Here is a 24,304-nt window from a genome sequence, read left to right as displayed (position 1 = left end):
CACTTTCATTTCAGTGCTATCTAAATATACCAACCCCCCAAATATTTAAAAGTTCTTAGATAAGCCCTATGTAAAATTTACATTTTTATTTAGTTGTGTTTAAATATAGGCAGACATCTACAGCAAGTCTAGCTACACATTAATGGACAGGGTAAGTGGCAGGTATAATTTACAAAGTCATTCTGTGAACCTAAAAAAAATTGTCACTTTTAACAGAGACTCCTTTTAATGCATATTAAGAATGACTACTAAATACTTACTGGCATTAATCTCTTCTTCATCATAAACATCTACTTCCAGCAACCTGATCAGCATGCGAAAAAGAATCCTTAGGAACTGCAAGTATGAGCCAGTCTTTCCCACCTGAATCAGAGATGAGAAAAGTCCAAATCCCAACTCAGACTAATATGAAAGGAAGGTTATATTTCAGATAAATGTATTTGGGCTTACTCCTCCTATTGTGCCATTCTAGCTCTGCCTGAAAACTGTACAAGTAATATTCTCTGTTATGGTGAAAGGTATTACAGAATTGATATAGGAGCAAAATCCGGCCCACGGCTTGCATCACTTTTCTATACAGGGAGATTGGCAGTGGTTAACTACTCCTCTAGTGAGGTGCTCACCACAATTTTATGCACCCATTTCCATACATCAGCATTTTATTTAGGCTAAAAGATGACAAACACAGAATCACCCCTCTTCTTACCACTTCCGGCATGGATTTAAGCTCAAAATTTGATAGATTTTTGGTCTAGAAACACATTACTGCTTGCAACTTTGCATGGGGCCTTTAAAGTATAATCTCCATTTATAGCTATAACAGTCCTCATCATCTGTTCTCTCGTCCTGTTAATACAGCAAGAGGAAGGAACTGTTCCCTTACTTGTGGTGGTCCCGTCAAAAGTAGCCGCCGGGGGTGAAAATTCCTCGAGCCAGACATCTCACCCTGATTGCTGTAGTCTGCATGGTGCTGTCGGGCTGTTGCCCACTGCCTGTAGTAAAGAGACTGCTCTTCACTGTTCATGTCCTTGTGAAGCAAAGGCCTCAGGGAGCTCAGCCACGACACGTCAGCATGAGGCAGGAGGGAAGAGGAGGAAGGCAAATTCCCAGTTTTCTGTGAGCTCAGGAGGCAGTAAGCAGCTTTTGACAGGATGACTATGCGTGGCAGGGCAGCACGGAGCGCCTTGCCATCTTTGGCCGAATGGCCAGGCCACCGAAATGTCTGGGAGACAGAAGACAGTGATGACAATTTAGAAGTGGTGCTGCTAGCCATCTGGTTACCCAGAGAGTCACATTCTTGTTTCAGGGTATCTCCAGCTGTGAAACCAGGGCAAGTTCCCTCATCTACTGAACTGTGTGCCACAGTCTGAAAGTTAAATGATGGTGCTTGCTTCTGAGACTTGTCTGCAGCACTTGAGGAGCTCACACCATTGTCAGCCAGGGAACCTGGGGAAACAAAGGAGCAGGCAGTGAACAGACACTGGCCAACATTAGAATAATAAAACATGAACTCATCTGACGTATGGGACAATTCTAGCCCACAAACACTTCTGTTCAGTGAAAACTGCTGGGTGAGCTCAATACCTGGCTTAGGTCAGAAGGTCATTTAATTAAAAAGAAATCATCAGCATCCATCTGTCCCTCTTGCTGGAGCGGCAACAGCCCTTCTAATTAGTGCTCAGAGACCAAACACAAGTGTCCCAATACCAAATGACAGCGAATCTCTGTTTGTTAACTATCATTTCCCAACTGGGATTTGGAATTTGATGGTACAGCTTTCTGAAATGCTAGCATGACATACCACATCAGATCAGTTTGACCCTCCTTGCTATGGAGAAAAAAGCACTCATTTCACTACAATCCTAGTGTGAACTGGACTATGTTCCTTCCTCCATACCAGTCAGCTTTAAGTTAATGTATGGTGAAGACTGCACATGGCGAAGCTCAATTCATCTATCTTAACACAGCAAATGCACAGGGCATCAATGGGAAGGACCCAGAAATACCAGAAAAATGCAAGAGGGGAAGGTTGGGAAGATACGTTTTTCCACTGAGGCTCAAAGAAGTAGGGCCAGATCCAGGCATTCTGCTGGTCTTGGCAAGAAGGCCCAATCCTCACTTAGCCACAGCTACCTTCACAGTTAGGGAGCATTTTGTTATTCCTAAAATTTTATGCCATCCATTTCTACTCTGAATTTTAAGATCTTTTCAGGATCCATCAAACAAAATTATCAACTAACATGAAATGTTAGTTTTAAAAAATCGCAAAGGACCCTTAGCTATGATACCCCATCCTCCCACTGTAGCACATTCCCTTTTAGCTGTAGACAGGAAAATTGCTCACTGTGGCAAGAATCTACTGCTAACACTTTATTGCCTGGCCTACAATACAATACAGCTAAACTACCCATATTCGACTAAATACCTCAACATTTGCATTCAAATTCTAATAACATACGAATGAAGAATTACTCTTCAGAGCAACAGCAGAACGAGTAACTGACCTGAGGTTCCAGTGAGAGCACTGCTGTTACTCTGGGGTCTGTCCAAGTCTATCAGCAGCTCATCAGAGTCATTCTCGCTACCATTAACCTTCTCATGCTCCTTCTCACTAAGGTCAAGAGTTACAATAGGCCCTCGAATTGCCTCCTTCGAGACATAGCAGCATGCCAGGCCTACTTCTTGCTCTAATGCAGTCCGAGTTAAGTAGCTTGAGTCAATTAGGCGAAGGTCACAGTATTTCAATGACCTAGAAAATCCAACCCAAGAAAAAAGGATGTTTTGTTTTCTCTGACTTTGAAGAACACTATCTTTAATTGCTTATTAAATATTCACGAGCAACATTATTAGTCAGTAAATATCACATGATTTAAAAACACCCAGCACATTTATGTTTCTTGGTACCTTGCACAGATGTTCACTGAACCACACAGTGCAAGAGCTTTACTTTTCACAAGTCGCATTTTTCAAAATTTTAAACTGTACCCAAGGAGAGCCTTCTAAAATATACTTCTTGTGAAAAATAACCAGATGGTATCAAGCCACCAGTTGCATGTCATACACTTATCCTCCCCCCAAAAAACTTATCTAAACATTTTAGGGAACAACCATGTTGCAAGAGTCATAACAGCACCTGGGGAAAGTTTCTCCCAGAGGGTCCTTGCCAGTTAGAATAACAATGCAAGGTAGACCTTCCAAATCCTGATAGGTGCGAGGAATCCAGTCTTCCTGCTCATTTCCCCTCCAAGCCTGCAAACAGAGAATATTCCAGTCAAGTCTAAATTACACTTTCTAAACTGTCACCTGTTTTTTCTATCATTCTTGCCTCTTCTCTGTATACAGGATTCATTTACTCAACCGCCAACAGGAAGGAGAAGTTCGGGACAGGCATGCATTTTTTCTGGTAGCCAATGTTAGCCAAGCATTAAATGCACAGCAAAAGGATGTACAACATGTTATTCAGTGCTGGAAACATATACGTGGTGTGATATTAATCTGGTCTGTCAGAAAAAAATGCAATTGATACCTTCAATTTCAAGTTGACACAGATTAAGTTCTTAGAAAATAGCGTACAGCTAAAGTAAAAGCTTCAAGTGGAATATGAAAAAGACTCAGTGATACTCACGTATTTGCTTAGCATTCTATATAATGAGAAATTAAATGAAAGAACAAAATTTGCATTTTCACTGGAAGAGACTCCACAGGTAAGGACTACAGTCTACCAAGGCCCAAGACCTCATGACTGTATTGATTTTCCCTCACCACTGTGGGATGATGGCTTGTGTCAGTACCACGTCTTCCACCCTCCAGTTTCTTGCTTCAGAGGAGCTTAGTGACCCCAGCTGAGCCCATTTGTGTTCTGTGTGTTGGATACATCCTCCCAAAAACAATGCTGTATCTTGAGCAATATCTTACTTGCTATGTTGCATAGTAGACTGCCCACATTTACAGATGATACAGGCAGTATTTGATCAAAACGGGCCTGAGTATCCTACAACAAATGTTAAAAGGAAGAAATGCTGAAAGACTCTGAGTTTCTATAACTGAGCAGGTAGGTATTCTCTGATTAACTGCTACTACTCATAGCCAATGCTGCAGGCCACCACCTGAAGGTTCTCCTTAAGAGTCTACAGCACCAATTGGCAAATATTAGCACCAAAATTAACAACTGCACCTCTGAGCATATTCAAAGTCATTTTGGCATCACAGGCACAAAATTACAGTCTTCAGTCTTAAGAAAGAGACAAGAAAATGCCCCTCCTCAGTACAAGCCAAAGGCAACCACTCTCCCTTAGAAAGGAAAGAAGCCATTCTACCTCTACAAACATCGAAATTATATTATAATGCTGAAATGCAAAAATGCAGGTTCATATCCAGCCATCCCTATCAATGTGTTATGGGTACTGTCTGGGAAACCTAATGATGCAACCTCTTAGATCACTGACCAGACACGACATGAGAGCAGCAGAGCATGTCTTTCCATATAACCCAGAGACTGCACACTTCTGATGTTGTTTGGAGAGTTATGGTCTCCACAGACAAGGAAATTAAGTCGTAAGGGTTTCAGAATCAGCAGGTATTTGAACTACAACATATCACTCTGCTGGGAAAAGCTTTTCCAGCTTTTTCTTAATAACGGACAAGTATCAGTGAGGGAGACTCCTATCCTGCTGAGGCCCAGAATCTACTTTGCCGAATCATACAGACAACAAAAACAAATAAGCAAGCCCAACTACTCAGAAGCTGCTCATTAAAAAAAGAAAGAAAGGAAGAAAGAAAGAAAGAAAGATTTATTCTTCCCAGCATACATGTGCAAGACAGCAAGACACAGCTGTCTCAACAGAGCAACCAGACATGTGCAGGCTTCCTGGAAAACATACCCTGCAAGAAGAACCCTGTCTTGAATTCTCCCTTAGTTCCTCTGTTCTCGACCTGTATGAGCTGTTCTCTCCTTTCCCTTCCTCCTCTTCCACAACGTCATATTTTATGAATCATCATCTCAGGTGGATCAAGAGGATTGAAAAGGAGGACTTGCTAGCAGATCAGTGACTCAGTGTGCCATTTTACCTTTTGAAAATTTCCACTGAAAAATCTATGACTGATTTTTTTTCTTAACTTAGGAACAGTGTGATTCAGAGTAGTATTTCCCTTTTCTGCTATGGTTCTCTCCTCCCTCCCCAGCCTCGATGCCTGCTGTACTTTGCATTCCCTGTGTAGCATGTTTGCAGAAAATAATTATTTCTCCAACTACCTACCAAACTGTCCTGGCTCTGTTAGGCAGCCTTGGCAGCAGATACACGTTCTCTGGCTCAGTAGGGTTAGTCTAGCTGTGTGTTAGTCTGCTTCTCCAATGCTGAAAGTTTCTGAGAAAGTGCAAGGCTAGAAAATGAGACAGGGGAAAACAGACACAAAGCTCCTGATTTTCCTTCTTGCAGCCTAGGGTTTTAAGAAAAACCCAGAGTGCCTGGGGCTTTGAACTGAAAACTTAGCTTGCATATAGAAGATGCATTTCTAGTCCTGGTTTCTCAGGAGGGACAGAGAACTGCATCCTTCCGGGCTCCTCGCTTCTGAATAGCTCCCAAACTATTTGATTTTTATTACAGTTAAAGGGTGTCCTCTATTGCCATGACAACATGCTTGCTCAACAAAATACTTATTTAAATTACTTTCCACCATCTCTTTCATTCTGTACCTCAGGGTGTGCCTTCTACCTTGAGGTCTGGCTCCCAAACTCAGAGGTCTGACTTGTCTGACTTGCCAGCTGGCTCGACTGACAGAGCAGGGAACTGACTACCAGCACCACAGAGCTGCTGCCAGCTCTCCCTGCCCTGCTGTGGCACCAAATAAGCTGGTAACTTGCTGTTAGGGAGAGGCTAAGCTAAGTCTAACTTTCCAGTGGGGGCCACTGACAGCTATAAACTGGTTCTCTTTCCCTCTCCAGCCCCTGAAAAAGATCTGAATGAAATCCCATCCTCTCTGAAACCAACAGCAGCTATTTGTGGGACCAGCATTTCAAGCCTCAGAAAGCACTCAGCAATCTAACATTGCTCTATCACTCCAAAAGAGGCCTAGGTACTTATAATGAAAGCAGATGGCAATCAGTCCCACTTGCACTAGTCCTCCAACCTTAGCACTCCTCTTATTATCAGAAAAAAAGGCAAGCAGCAAGGAGACTAAATCAAAATGTTTGCAATAAACTAGACTCAATGATAGCACAGGTGATGCATTTTAGAATGGGAATCAGCTTCATATGCTAGTACCATATCAGATACCCATGTTATCCAAGGCACCAGACTAGCAGGTATGGCAGACTGGCAGAAGACTCACAGGTGACCTTCACCCTTCTGGAGCAGCTGCAGGAGCCCAGTGGGACAACCCACCTAAAAAGACACTAGAGGCTTATGTTTGGTCAACTGCATTTCTCTCCTCACTGTCTTCATATGCATGTTTCAGAGCTGAGTGGGATTTTTCTAGTCACTTGCAAGGAAAGAAACAAGTCCAGAATCCTACAGTTTTGTTTACTCCAATAGTCATTCTCTCACACTGTGGGAGAGATAGATACGAATAAATATTTAGATGGTTTTGTTCATTCTCTACCTGATCACTGTTCTCCATTCAGATAAATGGCTACATGGACATTTACCTGGATCGCTCTCACACTCAGCTCTGACTCCTACTGAAGGCCTCAAAGGCTGCTCCAGCAACGTGTAAGGGATGCAAACCTAAGGCAGAGCGCCACAAAGAAATCCTCATAGGACAGTCCAGAATGACTGAAGGTTGTCTAGCCTCTAGCCAAAAAAATCCAGCAGCACAGAGCTCTTAGCTCGCATCTTGTTTTCTCCTTCACCACTTTTCCTTTCCCCTCTTCCCTCTCCTTCTGCAGACATAGTTTGAGAAGCAGAGGTGGTAGCTTCCTTAAAGGATACTTTATCTCTGTGGTCGTAGACAAGCTCTGTAAGAAAGACTCACAGAACTCACTCCTTTTCCTGTGTTGAACACAGAATATAACTCCTAGTAGAAAAAGCAGATGAATCTCTGTGTGAGACTTAGAGCAGGGATCAGGAGAGATAACCAGAACTACTTTCAGGCTGGTATTAAGAAAGGCAAGCAGTTTCCATTTGTTTAATTAATGTAGTGAGATTAATACAGGAGATAGATTTGGCTAGTAGTACCATGCTCTTATAAATCCATGCAAAAGTTTAGCCTGGTGCAGATCTGCTGTGCAGAAGAGGCTTTTGGCATGCAGTGATTTGAAAAGTCTATGACAAACAGAATACTTTACCAGTTATCAGAAGGGCAGAAGATGGAAGGACAGAGCAGATGACAGATAAACTAGACAGACAGATAAATGGGTGGAAAGAATTAGTTTGCCTAGGGAGATGTGAGCTCTGCTTTCAGAAATTCAAAAGAGAAACCAATCTGTTCTTTAAGACTGACTCATGCTGTTATTCAACTTCAACAAGTGAGATAACGTTCTGTGTTTGACTTCATGGAGCAGTAACAATTTAATTTTTTCTGTGTTTTTAAATCATTTATGATTTTGAAAAGTACACTACACTTCCATGGAAAAAGATACAGAACATGCACCCTTTTTCTACAGCATAATTAACTTACAAATACACATATGTGTAGGAACGCACACAAAATGTGTGCAACAGTCAGATGACTACAATGGTCATACAAAGAAATATTTAATTTCTGCTAACCTTTAACCGTGTCACAAAATGTTTTGCGACAGTAAGTTCGGAAGCGGGATTCCCAAGGAGGATCTCAAAACGATACTGCAGACCTAACTTGTCTCTTACTTCTTGTAACCTCTCCTTGGCCAGCATGGCTAGCTGCACAGACGGCACCCTAATGATGAGCATGTGGCCACAGCCGTTCTTATCTTTTCCTGGCAAAGTGATGAGGTCGTCCATTATGCTGAGTGTTTCAGGTGTGCTGTGATCCCTGAGCGAGGCCATGGTTGTGAGGGCCATCAGTGCCTGGGAATACTGCTGAATGAGAAGGTAGCAGCGAATCACCATGCTGTGCAGCCTGGGGTACCTTTGAGGAGACACAGTTCCGTGTTAGCACTTTCAAAATCACATCAATGTCTGAAAATTAGCTGAAAATAGGACCGTGGAGTAAAGCGCCCACTTACTCAGCAGTGCTCAAAGAACGAAGATTTCCATGGATGGTAACTGTGCACAAAATCTAACCATGTTTTAAGTAAATGCATATAACGTTGTCCAAATGCAGAATGCAAGCAGCCAAGACCTGCCCTCAAGTAACAAAAGTGATAAATTTCTGTTACCTTCACTTGGGCCAGAATTTCAACTAAAAATCTCTAACTTGACAGAGATATGGACCATCTGAGATGCTGCTCATTCCAGCAGCACAGTCTAATAATCACTTTGCTATCCAGGAGTTTTTTCTTCTATGAACATGGAGAACCATGGCTGTTTCAAAGGATTTGTGGGAGAAGCACTTCATAATTTCTTATCTCTCACCTCACTCACTAGAAAGCTAAATTTACCAAAAGGGATTCCTGGCTCTCAGCCAAACCTCAACTTTCATTGTGCCTTAAATTACACAGGCAATGTCTCTCTCTCTCATTGCAGCTATATTCAGTGACAACAAATATGGTCTCACAAAGTAAAATGCTGTAAGAAAAGAACATTAAAATCTACTTGAGCAAAAAGAATCAGTTGATTCCTAGTCACTTCCCATGAGTTCACTCACTGTCACAATGTTTTTAAAAAAACCTTTACAATTTAGAGACAGCAGTAAGTTATGACGTGTCAGCCAATTGGCAGTAACTTTTTCTGTGTGGCTTTTGCAAATGCAAGACCTCAAAACAGTGTAATATAATGAGGTAATTCAAGTTAGCACAATGCTCTTTCACCAGAATTGACGCTGACTTGAAACACATCAGGTTTTTGCAAGCTCTGGACAGCCAATATAGATCTACCAAAGCAGAATAATTTGTTTGCAGTCACTTGTACATGTGTGTGGGCCCTACTGTGTTAAAGGGAGATGAGATTAAAGCATTTTTTGTCAACAGAGAGCAACAGAGTGAGTGTGGTGTACCCTAATGTGTATACTTGGCATGTGAGGGCTCTGCTGCTATACCCTGGGGACTAAGTGGCTGTAGCATCCAGGATATGGCTACTGAGTGTACTTGGAAATGATCAATATTATTTTCTCAATGCACCTTGGCTCTATGGGAATTCTGAGCAATATCAGTTACTAAAAGCAGAAGCTCCACTGATTTACAGGTATGTTTCTCATTTACTTTTGTGCACTTAAAAAACCCAGTCCTGTATCCCCACCACTGCTGTTTTTGCAGCATGAATTTTAACACTACACTACTATGCCTTGAGTACTAGTCTTGTGCTACAGAAGTCTAAACAACTAAACAAAACCTCCAAATTTCCTCAGTCTATTTCTTGAGTAATTTAATAGAGTATATAAGATCCACTTGAATAAAGTGCTGTGTCTGTCTTTTGACCAGCAGGTACAGTAGCTCACCAAACCATAAACCAGTTATTAAATCAATAAATTAAAAAAAAATGACCACTCCTCCCCTAAAAGTACCTACCGCAATTTTGATACTAAAACAATTAAGATTTTTCTTATAATACCAAAATATCTGAAATGTTTTCAGACTTACAAGCTTGTATGGTTCACTTACTTAGACCAAATGGCCCAGTTTCTTGGAGACTCTAACAATAAACTTGGATGCAGGAACATATTCAAGCTCCAAGGTTCATCTCCCTTACCCTCTACTTCTAGTCTTATCCTAACCTCCTGTCAGGGCAGTATTTGCACATCCACTAATTCTCTTTCATGGTTTTCCCCATCCTGGTTTTCAAGGGAAGAAAAGAATAGAAAGAGAGCAGTAGTGACCACTATCTCTTACGCTGGACTTGGTCAGAAAGACTATGAGAAGCTTAAAGACTTGATTCTATGAAGATGAACTCACCTTATTATTAATTATTACGTATTTATTACTTACATATTTGTACATAGTAATAAATATAAATGTCCTTAATTATTCATTTATGTAGCTAAACTGGCACATTTGATAATGTATTTTATTCAATAAATACGGCTACATTTATACTTATTATTACATTGGCCTAAATAAAACAGAAAAAACAGTGAAGACAGAACAGTCCTGTGTTATTAAACATGCAAATACAATGACAACTATAGCTTGAACTATTATAAGGGATCTGTCCAGCTGATATGCAGAACAGATTAACACCACACTGCTGGAAACCACAGCATTGTCTTTCTTCCTGTAAAGTGTGTCTTCAGTTATAACTTGGATAGGTACTGTGAAACTAGTGTGCTCAGCAGGTTGCAGGGTACTAACGACCCACAGATAAAGTCAGGCTTTGAGATGCAGGAACCAAAACACTCACCAGCTAAAGAAATAACAAAAATGAAGTTTTTGAAATGATGTCACTCACCTGGGGCCACCACTGACAACCCTGTCAGCAGTCTCAGCAGAGACATCAGAAGTGGTGAGGTACGAAACCTGTGATGCCTTCTTAGTTTAGTGAGGACTGAGCCAAAGGAAAGAATAGCATAGCTGAGCCTGGAGAGCCACTGAATGGGCCTAATCTATTCTATAAATAAATGAAGGATTTCCACTCCTTCTTCAACAGTACTAGATTCTTTACAAAAATAAAAATGGCACATATTTCACAGATCCCAAGATCAACAACAAACGTAATCATGTCTTCATCTCTCTATGACACGGCTCATAGTTTGTATCTCTGTCCTTAAGATCCCAATTAAGCACATTTCCAAACTCTCATGTTACTACTTACCTTTCTAAAAGCGTATTGACCATTTTTTCAAAGGTTTCATCACATCTCAAAAGAGGACTTGTGACTCCCCATTGGAGGGATTTGCTGTATTCATTCAAGCCAAAGTACAGCTTGTCTTCACTTGCTGTGTCGTCCTGTTCCATATAAAGATAATTAAAACATAAGAAAAGCTAGAGTCAAATTTAATTTCTTTTGTCATTAAAAAGAAAAAAAGTGGAAAGTATTTTCCAAAGCAGTGCATCCTTTTTTATTCATTCCGCATCAATGATGTTGTCTGGTTGTTTTAAGGAACACAGTAAAATGTAAATTGGTTATTACTAACTTATTCTTTGACTATAATTAGGAAAAGACAGATGCAGCTCCTTGCAAATTTTTGGAAATAGCTCCTACCTTTAATTACAGGGTTTTTTTGTTTCATTTCTGACTCCCTATCTCTAGCTTTATCTACTGACAATTTTACCTCATTTCTGTCTATTTAAAACAGAACCTGAAAACATAAGGACTATTCATTTCCAAAATTACTCTTCATAGTCAGACTCTGCACATCTCTAATAACAAATAGCAACTATTTTTTTTCTTTTCTGGTACATAAATCTGCTGACAGAAATCAGGAAGGCAGAATATTTGCTGCCTCAAATTTCATGAGGTGTCTGTTGGAAACACAGCGCGGTCTCCAGTGTCTTTATATCTGACCAGTGATCACTACAAATGCAATTAATCTCATAGAGAATCTCTCCCCCCCTTTTTTTTTCTTTTAATTAGAGGACCAAAAGTTGTTGATTTCTTACTTTTCGGAAACAAAAAGATGTCTAGACCATTTTTTTCAGAAGGTCACCACAATGGCTTATATTTACAATCAACCAAAAAGCAGTCTAACTTTGAATATTCATTCACTCCTCCATTTCCACTGGTTTGTTTGACTGTAGTCAAAAGTCAGACCACTTGAAAGTGGAAAGCACGCTCAAGAGCTTCATGGCAAGTCCACATAGTTTATCTGGCCACAGCCTACAAAGTGTCTCATATTACTTCAGCGGACAAAGGAAAATGTGCAGTTCCTGGGCCTAAACGCTACTTCTACCATCAACAGCCCACAGCTGTTTATCTGGAGCTTGAGAGAACAAATTCCAGCAGAGAAAGAGCTCCCTCATAACATTTTTCCTTAATAGCTATCTGCTAGATTCTGTTAGCTGTGAAGTTTGCATTAAAATTCCCGGCTTAACAATCAAAGGCTTACCATAGTGTCAAATTGTATCCAATGTACCTCATTGCTAGAGCTGATCCTGGACTGCTGCGTTTGCAAGGCGTAAGGAAAAGAGCTGACCTGAAGAACAAGGAGGTTGAATGCTTCAAGGACCTCCCTGCAATTAATAACTCTATCAGCCAGACCATGACTAGGCTCACCATGTGACAGGGAACTTGAAATGGCACTGCAGAAATAAGAATGCAAAGAATTGCCTTACTGACATCCTGAAATTCAACAGATTACTCTCTTCCCTCCAGGAGAACCTCCAGATGATCAGGGAACAGAGAACCACAGCTCAAAAAAATCTTCTAAAGGGCAAAAGATATCAAAACCATTTGAGTGTTCTCTCTGGATAGACTCAGGTGCAAGGGGAAAGAAAACCAAATAACAGACCAAAATCCCCTGACAGGAAGAAGTTGAATTAGTGTGCCAGTTTAAAAGAGCACCAGATGGAGGAAACCTAAAATAAGCCAAAACCTGATGAAATCTCTCTCACTGAAAAACACTGTTCCATAGGATTAGGATACAGTAACAAGTTTACAAAATTCACTGGATTCTTCAGCCAGAAATAATGTTTTTCTAAGAGGTTGGGAACACCATATTCTGCTGATGTCCTATTTCCAGCTCCCGGAATTACCTTTGCCTCCAAGGTATAATTCCAAATTCAGTGTATAGTGAAGACAATGACACAAATTTGATGCAGAGAACAAGGTAGAAAGAATGTTGTTTTTACCTATATTCAGCTTTCTTTCAAGGAGACTATTTTTTTTATTATAGCTTTGCTCACATGAGTCCCACAAGCTTACATACCATATCTGAATCCCATTACGATTTTTTTCTCCAGTTTACTCATGAAAAAACAACAGAATAATTTACTTTACTTACAGCTTTCTCTTTCCATCGTAAAGCTGTGATTTAGTGTGAAGAAATGTTTCTATGCACATGTGTTTATGTATTATTCTGTTTATATCAAACATTTGAGACATTCATGACACCTCAACACAGCTGCGGTTTTTTAAATCATTTTCTTATAGTAGCTAGGGTGCTTTTCAGAAGATGAGAAGAGTTAAGTGCTTGAAAGCCTTCTCATATTAAGAGCAATGCAATCATCAAGGATAAAAACATGAACTGAAACATGACTGGCTTGTGAACAGGGGGGAGTTTGGCGTTGGCATATTGGTTCAGAAAAAAAGGGCTGAGGAGGAAAAAGACAAGAGGAATAACAAAAGTTGCAAAATTTAGTCCTTTTTCCTGGCTTTCAGTACTATAGCACTTATCCCTAAGAACAATCTTGTTAGGGGTCCAAAAATCTGAGGCTAATTCACCTATCTTCAACTGAGTCAGAATGAGCGCAAAAAATATGACTTCTGATTTCAGAGCCCAAAATTTTTGAAGCATACAGAAACTTCTGGCTAAGATGGAAAGTCTTTTTAAATAACTAACAGAAAGATATCATAATTGTTTTCCTTTGATACATTGAAACAGCTACCTTGTTAAATCCACGTGGGCATTATCATGAACCAGCACAAACAGCGTATATGGATTCTGCTTCACTCGTCTCATGAAAATTTCAAATTTTGTTTGAATCTCGTTGTCTAGCCGAACCACGTATTTCTCAGCTCTCTGATATGCCGTTCCATTGTCCTCTAGGCCTAAGTCCACAAGGACACCTGTCAAAAAGAAGAATGCAACAAAATCTTTTTCCTCTGAGTGCATCCAAAAATGAACTGTCAATTGCAGACAGTTTGTCAACAGGATTCAGCCAAATCCCTGAGACGCCCTAGTAAGAGGAGCATTGTCAGAATGCATTTTCTCTCAAAATGGGGACTGAAATTTACTTCTGGATCTCTTCCAAAAAGCACTCAAAGACTTCTCACATTACCCAAAAGAAAAGAAGAAATTCAGACCTCCACAAAAATTTCCAGAGCAGAACTCAGTTGGCTATGCTCCATGATACTAGGCCAAACCTCCCCACGTTTAGCTAACGTATTAGTCCTGCTAGAGTCAGAAAAAGTTACCCTGACCTTACCTTTGCAAAAATCATGAATTTATATAAAACTGCCTCTCACTAATATCATATCAATTTTTTTCATGCTCTACCTCAGCATTAGTGTCCAAATGTCAATAAAATACAATTACACTCTTGCAGTCTTTGTAATGATAGATTGTCATCATGTTCATAAGACAGGCAGATGGAACATACATGGCTTTGAAAGCCATTTGAATTAAAGAAGTAACAATAAGCCACTGTGAAATACGGGCCAACTACGTATTTGCCAAGGTATTAATCATAGCTCATTTAAAAAAATAAAATAAATGTGAAACAGGGTGAACAGTTCTCAGAAAACCTCTGTTTTAGCACACAGCAGAAAATTAAGAAAATGTCTGAACAGACAAGGACTACAAGAAAAAAAACAATGTCATGTTAGAAAGGAAAAGAAACCTGCCAACTTCAAGTAATCTCTTGCATTCTTTTCATTTTACTAATAAAATAGTATCAAGCAGAGAGAAAATAAATGCAAAGACCACAAAATTGAGCTATACCAGGGGATATCTGCACAACTGAAAAGTCTGGGACTGTTTAATTTAGACTAGAAAATAAGAGGGGAAAAAAACAACAGCTATCTAAAACCACTCATAGAAACATCACACTGGAAGCTCCTATTCCTCTTTTTCAAATATGAATGCAAGGGATTATTAGGTAAAGCTGAAGAAAAAAAATTAAACTGATAAAACAAAAAATAATCCAAAATATTCAACTCTCCTAAGGACTTCATCTCCCCCAGATATCAGAGATCAAGAGCTAAAAAGGACTGGACATTTATACAGATAGTCCATAGTTCTATCAGACTGGAATTTTCTCCAAGGACAAACTCTTATGCTTTTCAGGGCACATGTCAATCACTAAGAGTGGATAAAAACAGTCATTCTCAATAGGGACATATTCCATTACCTGTCCACTAAAGCCTTCTTGTTCCTCTTGAAGCATTTGATACTAGCCACTGTCAGACACAGAACATCAGACAAGAAAACTCATCTGCTGAACCAGTATGGCAATTATTCTGTGCTTAAGTGCCAGTATTACTAAGTCATTTATCTATCTAATAAACACAGCTTCCTGCATATACATCTGTGCTAATACATTTGACAGCGTATGCACAAATGTGCACCTAGAACAAATGGTACTAACAATTCTAAGGAATACAGGATCTGAAAAGCCATAATTGCTCATCTGCTTTCTATCTTGACAGCTGAACGTTTCCTTCAGGTCATATATTCCTCAGCTCTGCACAAGTATGGCGATTCCTTTTGCCACTCACATGGTACAGCTTGGGCACAATATATGAAAAGGAGTTACTTTGAATTTATGGATGATACCAACTAATGGAGCCAATCTAGGGCCTGCAGAATACGTGTTGGAGCAGCTTATTTTTCCATCTATACCAGATAAGATTTAATATCAATCACATACTTCATGATTTAATATTCTCTTTTCCCTCCTGTCCCTTTTACCTGATTGTCGAATTCGTTGAAGAGTTTGCTGCACCAGGACTTCTGAACGTGGAACTACAACAATGAAATCTACTTTGCTGAAGTGGCCAAGATCCAGGCTTTGATTGCCGCTGTCTGCTATAGCACAAACCTGGGACAAGAGCTTTCTGGCAACTGTAAGCTGTGGCTGGTAAATTTGGAAGGTATCAACATCCAAATCTAGAGCATTTTGTTTGAAAAAGAGAACAAAACACAAGAAACATGTTTACTTTCCCCCCGCCGCAATAAACATCGAACCTCCAAATAGTCTACCCTCTTTTATTCACTCACCAGAATAAATCCTAGCATTCTAGAGAGCTGATCACAAATGTTAACTTTCCTTTATCAAAATGTAATTATGTATCAGATATCCTCAAGTAAGCACTGCCCATTTTGTAAATTAAGTCCTTTGAGGATTTGTAAGGATGTAACCCAAGCAAACCTCAGTGCCAAAACACTGAAATGCAACCCATTAAATGCGTTCTTTCCTTCCTTTTTTCCTTCTGGCCTTCCAGGAGAACCAGCCACGGGTGCTGAGGTTGCTGTGGCCTGGGCACTATGGCCTAAGAGCCACCACACTTACTAAGCAGAGGAAACTGAGCCTGCGTGATAATCCTGCCAAAAAGACTCTCACTCATGGCAGAGCAGGTCAGTTGAGAGGAGTCATTTGTAGATCAGCTCTACTTGGTTTTCCTGAGCATCACTCTAAGTCAGCTTTGAGATACCATATGTCTATATACTGACTGATAATTACATACACTGCCAAGGGAAGATGAGCAATACACCTAGGCAAAAAATCCTCAATTATTTGGCGAGGGGTACTGTTTATTTGTTTGGGGAGGTTTTGATTTTTAACAGACTTTTAGTTCCAGATCTGTCTGAACTTACTCACTGTCAATATAAATAGTAGTTACAAAGAACTGAGAAACTGGAGTTCAGCTTTCTCTAAGCATGTATCTGAGCATTCATGTCTGTGCAAGAAAAAGCACGTCCCTGCATTTCAGTATTTCCAGTAGGTACATCCTACACCCAATACTATATGTTTCACTATCCCCTGAATATTTTAAGCTTCTAGATTATCAAATTTCATCTTATAATGCTATATCATATAGGATTTATTTTATAAATATTTATGCCAGTTTTTCTACTACGAATTCAATTCTGATTAATAGACTGCTTGTCATAAAAATTTCTTAGGACAAACTTCTTAAAACAAAACAAAAAGCCACCAGAACTACTGCAAAGTTGATAAACGAGAGCTGTACCTGCTTTTTAAAGTAACATGCTACTTCATAAAGTTTTGTAATTTACATGAAAATTGGAAGACATCTGGGGGCAAAGTCCAGTATGCGTATTCTGTATGGACATATATGTGCATTTGTGTGTGTGCAGGTTATCTCCTGTTTTGACCTGCCTCCATGTTCGTTTCAGGAGATCTGCTTGGGGAGAAAGTTCTCATTCATTGCCTAGGAGACTTACCTCTCCTTTTTTTAATTCAGGCAGAACACCCAGTAGCTTCAATTATTGTAAGCCATATTGTAAGCCATAAAGACAAAACTAGCTCAGAGTAATTGTTTGAGAAAGCATAAAGGTTTAAAAAGCAGCAACTGAACATCATTACATAGTAACAACAAAAAATAAGTGAATCGAAAGATTGTTCTTTCTTCAAGCTTACTCTGTAAGGAAGCTCGAGACTTATCCTTCTGGAGGGAGCCAGAACAGTGTGCCTGGCAGCCTCTCTAATTGGATCTTTTGATCCATGTGGAGACTACAAACCATTCTGTTTTCATTCAGATTTAACACTGAGCTGATTAATTTGAGCTAACTAATGTGAGTCAAGAGCATACCTTTCTTTCACAGGGAAAACAAAGCTTTACTGGAGGTTGAATTTGCTTTGATACTAGACCTAAAAGAATCTCAGTGTTCACAGCAGCTCAGTGTTCTTCTTTTATCATAACTGTCATATGAAAAGGAAAGTACAGTTAAAACTCTGAATAATCAAAGAATTCCAAAATGGGACAAAGCTAATGAGCATTTTCAGGCAGCCAGTCTCAGTTCATCCTTTGCACATAAGTATTTCATCACTTGTTGTGCTGAATAATGTGCACCTCAAATAAACAAATTATAGATTACACTTGCATTGCACTTTTAATCCAAGATCTTAAAACCCTTTCCCCAAAACCTGAAGCCCTGGGGCACACTTGTGTTATACAAATTTCTTCCATTTTACACATTTGGAAAGTGAGGAATATCAAAAGTTAAGATATAGGAGGACTCCTGGGGAGATCAGGAGCAAAACATAGTTCCCTTTGCCTTAAACCCAAGATTATATTCCTTTTCTAGGTGTGAAAAGGTGAGATGAGTCCACACTGCCAATGTTATCCAAGAGCATCTTCTCTACTCTGGTGAGTGCAAAGCAGGAGATCAAGTACTTTAGTTTAGGAATTATAAAATATAGAGAAAAAAGGTTGCTGAAGGTTATTACACAGATTTTCTGTCCAAGAGACTGCTGAATTGCTACATTCAGCTGGCAGTATTAATATCTGAAGGCTGGCACACTGACTGCAGCTCTGCCTTAGACTCTTCTGAGGCACATGCATTTTGACAAACTATTCACTTATTTCACATCTTGCATGTAAAAATATTACCTGGTTCTTGTGTAGAAACCATGGCAATTGCCTCCTGAGATGACACACATTCACTAACATCTCCATTAAAAGGAATAATAACACTTTCTCCTCGCTGCTGCAGCATTTTCTCTAGCAGCTTGTCCAAATCATCACCTAGTTAAGAATTAACAACAACAAATTGTCTGGAAAAACTTTAAGACAAATGAAGTAAAACTTAACATACATACATGTTCTCACACAGCTGATGTCGAATCTGTGAAGGGCAGGAGGCTGGAGATAAGGGAAGAGAGGGAGCGAGAATGTTTTTCTCTTTTATTTAGTGATTTGCCAGTTGAACAAATTCCAAAAACGAAACTGCAGCTGAGTAATTTCAAATCTATGCCTTTACAGCTAATTGTGATAGCTGATGATCTAAGAAACAAACACTTTAAAACAGCCGCTAAAAATGGTGCTAAAAATGCAAACCAGAAGACTCATGCACTTATGGGTGCCCTTCTGTCAGATTTAGCAGCACAAACAGTGTTAAAAATGGATTGTCACAGGGTGAGTAACTCACACTGCCCTGGTGAAGGAGATGAGGAACACTCCTTTACACTTTCTGAATGAAGAGAAAGAAATAATGCCTCTCACTGGAGAGGGGAGAGCTGTATTTTCATGTGTGCTTTGGCAGCTATATATATATGTATGTATATAATAACTATAGAAACAAGGCAGTCACTGTCTTTGTTAGAACTTCTGTTTCTCAGAATGACTCACCTAAAGACGTATTTTTGAAATGTGATGCCAGGAAACTAACTTTCCCTGTGATGAGCTCATAACTGATCTCTTTTAAGAACTCACTGGTTGTAAGCATGCTTTCCACAAGTGCTCTAGACTGATACTGACCTGGAGAAGGATGGGAAAAAAGAAAGATCAATCTTTAATACAGTACACCATCAACACCACCTTTTCATTCTAGAGGTAAAGGGCATGCTCATCTTCAGTCATGGATCTACATTGCCTTTACCCAAGAGATCAGGAGAGGAGTCAAGTCTATTTTGCTAGTGACAGAAGAATTAGTATATCAGTTTAGCATATCCTTTGCAAGCTGTTCCCCACCGGTCTGCACACTTCGGAGACAAATGATATGCAAAATGTACCTTAGATGGATGGTGTGTACCTTAGATGGAATGGAGGCTCTGGTTAAATATGAAAAAGTAATTATCCTTAGTGTGGAAAAAAACGGACATTACTAATTTATCTACCTACAAAGGAAAGATGACTAGTCACAAATTCACTTCCACTCAGACACACTCATGCACACACAAACATCACAGGCTTTTGAAAGTCAGCATGGTAAAAGGGATGTTCTGTTTTATAGTGGTTTACAGAAGATTTGTGGTCAATTCAATATTGTCATGTGAAATAACACAGCTGCCTCACAAAACAGAAAAAGATGGACACACAGTTTTGCTGCTAGGTCACTTTAAAATATTTCCTAAGGCAGCCACACAGAGAATAAAGTTTCAGGCCTCTCAAGGAGTCTCTCAAGGGGTCTAACTGAATGTGGCTGAAAACATACAGCTATCTTCCTAAATCCTCATGGACACCAGTACTCAAAGTCTTCATGTAGGAAGGGTAAACTTTGACATTGCAATGCAACAATATGAAGGGGAACAAAAAGAACTAATGGGAAAACGCATTCCACAAAACTGCATTTGTATTTGAAGTGTACTATAAATACACTTACCTAGGACTACTACGCAGAATTCATTTCCTCTAATCTTTGATGCACAAATGGCAACTACGTAATCTGGTAGCTTTTGCTGATGCTTCATTTCATTGAGAGATCTCAAAGTCTCCGAGATGCCCTCTGCCAGGGAGTTCTGAGTAACAACCACGTGCACCAGGTCCCGGGACACACTTGCAATTAACCTAGCAAGCCAAGGGAGTTGACTTGGTGACACAGAGACACACTGTGCACTCATCTGCAAGGATCGCTCTCTCAGAGTGAACTCCTGCATAGCTTTCAACATGATCTGTTCAAATTCTTCCCTGAGGGGTATCTGGTCAGGACCTATATCAAAAACAAACAGATTAAAAAATGGTATCTCATATCAAAATGTTATTGAACCAGCAATAATCACTTGTTTGTCTAGATCTGAGATGCTCTTTACAGTTTAAAGTGTATTTTTGCGTTTAAAAGCTGCACTCCCTCACACACAATGGATATCAACCCAAACGGCATATTCTGGCTCTTCGGTATCAGAAGCATCTCTCTTCCTCTCTCTCCCCTTCCTTTCCTTCCTCCCTCCCTCCCCCTGTTTTCTTTTTTTTAAGAATCAAGGATTCCACCTTACTCCTAGCTTTTCTACCCTCAGTAACTGGTGAGAAGGGGTGGGAGAATATGTGCCTTTTGCCTGGAACAGCAATATTAATCACCGAGTCGCCGCATGGCTTTACAGAAAAAAGCCCAAATGCTTATCCTTGTACCGATGCAGTATGGCAAAGCCTGTCAACCGGTCTTCATTTTGTTTTTACTCATCTTGTATACCAATAGACTAACCATGGATGTAAATAAGGATGTTTAATTTCTTCTTTTACAGTTTAATTTACCAAATATTCAAACTTCTAACACTGAGAAGGTTATGTCTATGCCATTCTACGTCTAAGTGACACAGACTTCTGTAGACTGTATTGTGAATTTGAATAGAAAAACAGAAATACAAGCTTCATATCTTAGCATCAATTCCCCCAACTCAGCTTCAATTAACATTTTTCTTAGTAAGGTTTATCTCATTTTCATGCATACTCAGGAGCAAATGAAAAATATTCATGAACGCAGAGCATAGTTTAAATTGCCAAGATCTCATGTCAGTGCCACAGGAGACAAATTCACACCTCAGGAGTTTGCTCTTCTGTGACAAACAGGGGGAGCTTAAACACCAGAGATATGTGAAATGCTTATTTGTTGTTTATGTTATCCTTCAGGGCCAGAGAAAACAAGCAAAGGGAGTCGAAAAGAGAGGAAACAGAAAGGTTATCTGAGAGGCAGAGCACATATAACCTATATCACTATCCAACTACCATAGGACAGTGGGAGACCTACAGATTCCTATTGCAAGGGTATTTTCACTTTTGATGCAAACTGAAAAGTTCTGATGAGTCTCATTTAACTCCATATGGGCATATCTCTCTCTTTACAGTTCTCTTTCTGGGAAAATATATTTTCTCTTCCCTTCTACTTTGCTTCACTGCCCCAGATGCTAAAGCATCGCTCACACTAGATCTTTGAAAATCCAGAAACAGAAAAAAAATGTTAACTGATACAGAAATAAATCATCTTCTGCAAAAATAAATCTTATCTACAATATGTCTAAAACAACAAAGATGTTATAAACATTCAGCAAGCTTTTGCTGAATGAGGGAAGTTACTTAGGAGACAGACTGTAGACAAAGAGATCAGCACAAATCCAAGAAAGATGAAAATAACTGTACAAATGGAAAGACCCCCAAACCAGGAAAACTTACGAAGACTCAAAATGATGCTAAAATATCCTAATTCACTGTTAAAATTCTTCACATAACTGTTCATATTATTCACACGTCTGTGTGAGAACAACACAAAATTTCACTCAGATGATTGCCAAGAAAAAAACCTTTTAGAATAAAGTTAGTTGTCAGAAACACTCTGATATGGAAATACTCTGAGTTTAGCAAAGGATTTAGTATCACAGTTGACTCCTGGTAAACTTTCTCCAGAACAATTATTGAGGAAAAACAATGGACGTAAGATCAGATGTGATGGAAGACAAAATGATAGGTACTGGTTTTCATTGTGAACAATTTCATAAAAATACATACACAGAAATCTGCCAAAGTAAAAGGAGAGGATTTGGAAGTTTCTTTGCAGAGCACTACTTTGACTTCAGAAAATGAAACTGCAAAAAGAATAATACCATGTAAAATCCATATCTGTGAAAGACCTTCTTAATGTAGGTATGCTTTGAAAAGCACTTAAAATTTAAGTACAACATATTCAAATGCCATCCATTTCTGGGTAGACCTACTTCACCATATAGCCCGCAGAGAAGCAGTCCTCCAACCATCCAAGATTAAGGAACTGCTGGAATAATCTCTTGTTTTGGGCCTCTGAATATCATTTCCACAGAAGACAGAGGCTTGTTCCTGCATTGAGTTGGGATATGCATCCAGATACAGAAACTACAAAACACCTCTGGGTGCCACTCCATAAACTTAGTCAAAGTGATTCAACTGTACCACAACAAGAGACAACGAAGGATGACTTTATAATTCTAGACAGGTAGTTAACAGAGGATCCGGAAATCTCCTCCATCTAAAAAAATAAAATGCAGATCTTACTGCTGCATATGATGAAATTGTGTTTGCAGAGACTGTGGTGCAATAATAAAAAGCACGAGAGTAGAAATGATAGAACATAAACCCATACCGCAAATATGGGCATTTTGAGGTACAGAAACGAGCTTGTGAAATGTTCACCATGAATGCTGCCAAAAATAACAAATGTGAAATCTACAAAAATACTGGAGACAGACTGTTTAAAAAACCCCACAGAAATCAAACACACTTCTTGCTCTTTTTTAGTTATTCTTTTAGCAGGCACAGGAATTTATGTATAGCAGCACCATAGCCCACAATCATAGCTTTAACTGTGTACAGTTTTCATAGAAGATGTAAGAAGAAAGCTTTAGAAGGACAAATACTTTGTTTAATTTGTAATATCATTGTGAGACTGCTCAACTGATTTCAAAAAACGTAACAGCATACTCCCACAATTAATGATGTTGTCATACTCTTTCAGGAAAACTGAAAGGAATTCTCAGATATATCATTTTTCCAAAACGGAGTACCTCCATAAATAATATTGTTATGATCTGGAATCACAGATAGTCTTATGCAAAAATATTTTGTACAAGTAAGAGACCTGTAAAAATTAGGCAGCATTTGGGACATGGCATTCTTCTGACTGCTTCTCAGATCTTGGCCTCTATCGTGCCCTTTTGCAACATATTCTGGAAAAAATTTATATCTTTTTAGTCTTACTTTCTAAAGAAAAAAAAGAGGCTCACATGAACAAACTCTTAATTTATGTGAGTATTTGTCTCCATTCCTTCCTGTCAAAAACTTTTGAACCTGGCTGTCCTCCAAGCATCTTTAATCTACTTTGATTTTACAACATGGGGTAAAGGCTACAGTTCAGTGTGGCTGTCACGATTCCAACAATTTTAAGTGTGCGGCAGGATTAAAACCATTGACATGTTTTGATCCCAATGCTCTTCAGAATGTTTTTACTTTTCTTTTCATTAGACTCTTTTATCTTGCAGTGCTGGTGCCCATCTCCACATAAGGCCAAACGGAAAAATGTTCAGTTTCGCACAGTTAAGAAGAAAAGCCAAGTGAAACACCTACTAATAAGAGAACTTCTTTATGCTGAAGACGTGGTGCTGATTAGACACAGTGAAGTTGAATTCCAGAAATTTTGCATAAGGCATGCATTAGCTTGCAGAAAGTATGGACTAAACATCCATCTAAGGTCACACTCATCAATGATTATGGAATGCAGTTCCCTGACTGCTCCAGAAGTTTCAATAAATATATATACACATTAACTGGAAATACTGTATTGGCTGGCTACGTGCTTCTTTGAAGGAAATTCGTAAGCTGCCTCTATCAATCCAGAACTGCATGGTTTTAACATGCACACTCTACAACCTTTCCAATGAAGAGAAAAACCTCAAATAAATTTAAGCCCACTGAGAGAATATTTAGCCTGTAAAGGGAAACCCTTTGTCAGTTCCAGCCTGGCATCCAGTGAACTATTAATGCTATTCCCCAGCAGAGAATGGTAAATAAAGCAGACAGGTCACTTACACAAGACATAACCTACTTCTCATCTGTAACAGCATTGCATCAGCAGAAAACAGCAAAGCATAAGAACACATGGTTTAAACTTACACAGAGCACATTTACTCCCCAGATTATCCCCACTATCACCAGTTGTATCTCTTTTGAAATGCTTGCACATTTGATGCTATTTTGTATTACAGAGGCCTTAG

At 39.3% G+C, this 24,304-nt stretch overlaps 1 protein-coding gene across 11 annotated transcripts in view; it reads right to left on the bottom strand.

Annotated features, from left to right (window-relative positions):
* Positions 1–24,304, bottom strand: part of GREB1L (GREB1 like retinoic acid receptor coactivator) — a 145,878-nt gene that overhangs the window by 19,641 nt on the left and 101,933 nt on the right. For all 11 annotated transcript variants that reach the window (XM_064507279.1, XM_026122810.2, XM_026122811.2 and 8 more), the window contains 12 exons: positions 19,957–20,283; positions 18,984–19,112; positions 18,246–18,380; positions 15,580–15,777; positions 13,556–13,736; positions 12,058–12,250; positions 10,824–10,957; positions 7,707–8,046; positions 3,134–3,249; positions 2,505–2,749; positions 884–1,446; positions 261–363 (listed from right to left, as the gene is read on the bottom strand). In XM_064507279.1, the coding sequence (XP_064363349.1) occupies positions 261–363; positions 884–1,446; positions 2,505–2,749; positions 3,134–3,249; positions 7,707–8,046; positions 10,824–10,957; positions 12,058–12,250; positions 13,556–13,736; positions 15,580–15,777; positions 18,246–18,380; positions 18,984–19,112; positions 19,957–20,283 (2,664 nt within the window). The remainder of the gene's footprint in view (positions 1–260; positions 364–883; positions 1,447–2,504; positions 2,750–3,133; positions 3,250–7,706; positions 8,047–10,823; positions 10,958–12,057; positions 12,251–13,555; positions 13,737–15,579; positions 15,778–18,245; positions 18,381–18,983; positions 19,113–19,956; positions 20,284–24,304) is intronic.

Source organism: Dromaius novaehollandiae, chromosome 2, assembly GCF_036370855.1.
Source record: "Dromaius novaehollandiae isolate bDroNov1 chromosome 2, bDroNov1.hap1, whole genome shotgun sequence".
NCBI classification, from domain to species: domain Eukaryota; kingdom Metazoa; phylum Chordata; class Aves; order Casuariiformes; family Dromaiidae; genus Dromaius; species Dromaius novaehollandiae.
Note: the sequence above shows the minus strand (reverse complement) of the source record. Positions and strands in the feature narration are given on the sequence as shown.